The sequence below is a fragment of the Octopus bimaculoides genome, chromosome 1 (genome assembly GCF_001194135.2).
Source record: "Octopus bimaculoides isolate UCB-OBI-ISO-001 chromosome 1, ASM119413v2, whole genome shotgun sequence".
Lineage (NCBI taxonomy): Eukaryota > Metazoa > Mollusca > Cephalopoda > Octopoda > Octopodidae > Octopus > Octopus bimaculoides.
The window spans coordinates 5,709,488-5,714,580 of NC_068981.1; the positions used below are offsets into that span (position 1 = coordinate 5,709,488).

Consider the following 5,093-nt stretch of genomic DNA (forward strand, 5'->3'; position numbering starts at 1 on the left):
TGGTACATGTGTGTGTAATAACTCAGTTAAATATAATTGTCACCATATTCGTTTCATTTATCAAATTTCCAAACAGTCCATTGTGGAAATATTCAATTCAGCAATGAACTGAACTCAGCCAAAAATCCTTAACAAGATGAGACACATTGAAACCAACAAGTTGTTGTCTATGAAGAATCTGGTTACTATTTTTAAAATAACTTAATACTATCAGAACATCTTCATCAGTTCTTTATTTCTTTCATTACTGTAGCTGATAAAATACACTGTCTTTGTTTCAATCAATTTTGAAAATAATGAAGAATTTAGTAAAATAATTTAGTCATTATTAAGCTGGTGTTTGAAACAAATTAACATGAAATTTTGACAGAAAGCTTTAATTCAGATCCATTCAAAACAGGAAGTGTATCACAGTTCCAAAGGTGATCTCAGGCAGGTTGGTATTAAAAGCATTAAACCATTAAATATTTATCTGTCTGAGTCCACCTTGGCTTCTATCATTTAAAATCCCATTTTGAAGTGTCCATAAATTACAAACCTTCTTAATCTTATGCCACAGAACCTCCCAAACCTAGACACCAATATTTAAGCATTGTCTAAGCCTAATTAGGTTACATATGAAGAAAACCCAACAATACCAAAGAGTAAGAAATCATAAACTATGAATCTACAAACATTTTCCACTTTACAAGAAGGAAGGACAACTCAGGATAACGAAACTGAGATATAAGAAATTCACATTCAAGCATAACATATGTGCATTCCCATCATCAGCTGCCTAACAGATATCACTATGTTTTTGACACCTGGGCAGTATCAGTCAATCTTATGTAAGAACTTTTGTGAAGTTTAGTCTTAAAAAACCCAGCTTAATTACAAACAAAATTCTTGATTACTTTCAAAATTCATTAAAAATAAAAGCAGTGTATTTCATTAGGAATATGTTCAACAAAAAGGTTAATATCAAGTGATAGAAACAATTCTAGGGTTTCTTTAAATAAATGATTTTTGTGCTTGGTTTATCAGCTTGCCCTGCTTTTCACTCTGGAATGGTAACAGATTGTCTTTGAATAGAAAAGAAAATATACCAGTAAAACTGATGACTAAAAGTGTCTTGTCACAGTATTTCTTTGTTAATACTAACTAATTAACTAAAATAAAGAATAAACTAGTTAATAAAGAGTGTGCTAATTGATTTTAACCCAAAATTGTGCCGTCAACTGCTGTAGGGGAAGGATATATGCTTCATATTGACTATTTCAAAATCAGTTAAAATTCCAGTCGCAGTTTTTTGATTACATCTTCAATTAAGAAAAAAAAAAAGTAAAAGAATGACCAATTCTTAGATACTTTCTATCATTTCAAAAATATGCAATTTTATAAACAAAAACTAATTTGGAACTAAATCAAAACCGATTTGTAATACCCAGTAATTATTCTAAATACCGATATATCTTAAAAAGATATATTAAATCTATTTAAAGTTCTTTGAAGCTTTATTCAAAATTAGTTTTAAATTTGGGAAAAATATTGGGAGATAAAGGAATGAAAATATTTGAGAATATTTTATGAATCCAAAAGAATTGATGGCAAAATCTAAATTTAATCTACTGAAATGCAATCTATTGAACTAACAACTTGTGGTTCTTTCAGACAGCGTTCACATTATTACAAGAATCTTGGTAGGACTGATTCCAAGATTTTTAAAGAGGGAAAAAAAAATACAATAACCAGATAAAAATAATGAAACAATATGATACCATTGGACAAAAACCAATAATAATAATAATAATAATAATAATAATAATAATAATGGTTTCAAATTTTGGCAAAAGGCCAGCAATTTTTAGGGAAGTGAGGTGGGAAAGTCGATTACATCAACTCCAGTATTTGACTGGTACTTGATTTTATCAACTCTGAAAGGCTAAGTTGACTTTGGTGGAATTTGAACTCAGAACTGGAAGAAATGCCACTAAGCATTTTTACCAACACTAAAGACTCTGCAAGTTCCCCACCTTAACAATAATAATAATTATTATTTCTATTCTAGGCACAAGGCCTGAAATTTGGGGGGAGGGGACTAGTCGATCGCATCGACCCCAGTGTTTTACTGGTGCTTAATTTATCGACCATGAAAGGCAAAGTCAACCTTGGTGGAATTTGAACCCAAAGAGTAGCAATGGGCGAAATACTGCTACGCATTTCGTCCAGCGTGCTAACGATTCTGCCAGCTCACTACCTTAATAATAATAAGAAGAATAAGAATCTAATACTGAAGTAGCATTAAATGAAATGAACAATTAATGAAAATAACCCAAATAATTTTTTTTCAAAAGAGTTAATAAAAAAATAAAAAACAAACAAAAAATCCCCAAAAAATAAAGAAATTAGTTTCAATCTAGAACTTTCTTTTTTCTTCTATTAGCTGTTCAAGTCGATAGAAATAATTAATTCAAGTGAATATTTGACTAAACTAAACCAGAAAAGTTGTTACAAATACATCAAAAGACAACTTGGACCAGCATCGAGACAACAACAATAACAAAAACAACAGCCCAGTAATACCAAAAGGAAGTGTATGGGGAGTGGTGGCTGTGGGAGTGGTGGTGGTGGTCATGGCATTCTTCTGTTTTATTATGGAACAGCAGTAGCAACAGTATTTAGGTGTTTGGAAAACAAGCTGGAAATAAGGTGGCTTAAAATGGTAAACTGGAAAACACCTTTGTCTCTGCATGATGGTTCTTGTGTCTTTGGCCTGCAAAAGAAGACAGAATGTAATTTAACGTGTTCTGTTTAGTAACAAGACGTTATATGATAAGTTCTGTTTAGTTATTATATTTGGAAAGAGTCATAATAGAAATGTTGCATACCATATGAAATATATGGAGAGAGTGTAGAAATGGAACCACAACCCATACAGGAGAGACATAGTGTAGCCTATGTGAAGGAATTGCAGAACATAAGAGTGAGTACAATAAAAGGAAACAAACATGCCATACAGAAACACAATGGTTCGACAAAAAAGTGTTGAAGTAAAGATTCAACACCCAAAAGACCAATTTATATTTTTCCAGTTGTTTTTCTACTGGTCCCCATTGTGATGCTCTTTCCTTTTCTTTTTACCCTCAACAAGTTATGCTCTTTTCAGCATGATCCATCAATAAATCAAAGAAGGATAAAGATTCCATAACCTTCGGACAGTACCTGGAAAAATTCCTCTAAGAAATACAAGATAAGTCACCAACACCTGAATTCAGCCAACAACTCCCTGCTTAAGTTGCCGATAATAACTAAATATTGTTTGAAAGACTTCAACCAGGTGTTGCTATTAAGTTAAACATTGCCAGGGCCAAGGCTGACTGAGATTTAAGTCTAATGTAGTTGAGAGTTCTTATTCAATAATCACCCACTTTCGTTCTACTAACCTACTTGGTTGTAGCTCATAGCAGTAGAGTAAGGCCATTGGTAGATTCAGATATTATAACTGAAATTAAATAATTTATTTTGACAGAAGACAATATTTTGTGTCAAAACATTTAAATTGAGATTACTGTTTACATGAATATTCCTTATTTGGTCATATTAAAAAGTTTTCAAGTAAGCGTCACCTTCAATTTAGATAAAATGCTTTTGACATGAAATATCAAAGCAAGTGTACATTTGAAATTGCTAAAATGACAAACTTTCAAATATGAAAACAAATGTCAAATGTCAGACAGTGTTTTCCACTGTTACGCAAAAATAGAAAACTTTTATGACATTACATAAGCGGTTCATGCTACACTGGTCATTGAGGTGATGCATAAATAAGACATTCACAAAACTTTCATAAATTACTAAAAAAGATAAAAACAACAAAACCTAACAAAAAGTACAACAACAATGTATTGAATAAATAAATCCAAATGTTGAGGATCAGTCGTTTTGCATTTTCTTTTTTAACATTCTATCTGGTCCCCCCCCCCACCAACTTCACAAATATATGTGATTTCAATGAGTTATTCAGCAGCTAAATCTGAAATCTTCAGTTTTATCAGGAGTGTTAGAGAATAGAAAGTTCCAAGTTATTAAATGGAAAACCCAGCAAACCCAATTTGACGTAGAGTTAAAAATGCTGTCACAATACTTTGTAGACAAGTGTATTTGGTGTGTGTAATAGTTACACACATACACACCAAACTATATACATACACACCACACCTAACAACATACACACACAACACCTAACAACAGATATGGCACACACAGGCATTCCTTCAGAAATGGTATCACAAAACTGAAATGAAAATTTCTGTAAAAATTTATTATTTCTTTAATCTCACATATACATAAACCCATATGTGCATACATACATACATACATACACAAACACATACACAAAAAAAAACATAAGCGGTTCATGAAAACAGAAGATGTACATTTGTGTGTGTGTGTGTGTGTGTGTGCATGTAAGCGTGTTTCACTCTTCACACATGCTCACCACACCCACATTACACCTCCCTCCAAATTGCTCACAGATGAAGACAACAGCAATGTTCTTACCATTGATTTTCAAATCTTTTATTCATTCTGCATTTTCTGCAGCTTCTTCAGTTTTCTCAGCTGCTTCTTCAGGTTTGGCTTCTTTTGACTAAAATTTCAAATAAATTAGAAAACTTAATTATATACAGACCATAAATAATGGTAGGACAAGAAACGATAAATCATATTATCTCTGGCTGCCCAATCCTGGCTAAGAAGGAATATATTCACAGACACGACAGAGCTGGGATCTATATACACTGGAAGCTATGCCAACACTATGGAATAACAACAGAAAAAAGATGGTATAAACACACACCAGAAAACGAGAAAGCAACCATACTCTGGGATATGCCAATACACACAGATAGAGAATATAAGGCCAATAGACCAGATATAGTTGTCAGAGATCATGAAGAAAGAAAATGCTTTCTAATTGATGTATCAATACCAGCAGATGACAATGTTTCTCTAAAAGAAATGGAGAAACTTTCAAAATACAAAGACCTAGAAATAGAGGTAACTCGAATGTGGAATCTAAAAACAGAAACAATTCCTATCATAGTAGGTGC

The 5,093-nt window shown here is 32.3% G+C and overlaps 1 protein-coding gene across 4 annotated transcripts in view; it reads right to left on the reverse strand.

Moving 5' to 3' along the window:
- Positions 1-546: 546 nt before the first annotated feature.
- The window catches only part of LOC106875997 (synaptic vesicle membrane protein VAT-1 homolog-like), a 90,931-nt gene continuing 86,384 nt past the window's right edge, over positions 547-5,093 (reverse strand). For all 4 annotated transcript variants that reach the window (XM_014924347.2, XM_014924346.2, XM_014924345.2 and 1 more), the window contains 2 exons: positions 4,543-4,630; positions 547-2,755 (listed from right to left, as the gene is read on the reverse strand). In XM_014924347.2, coding sequence (XP_014779833.1) covers positions 4,565-4,630 — 66 coding nt within the window. In that variant the 3' untranslated portion in view covers positions 547-2,755; positions 4,543-4,564. The remainder of the gene's footprint in view (positions 2,756-4,542; positions 4,631-5,093) is intronic.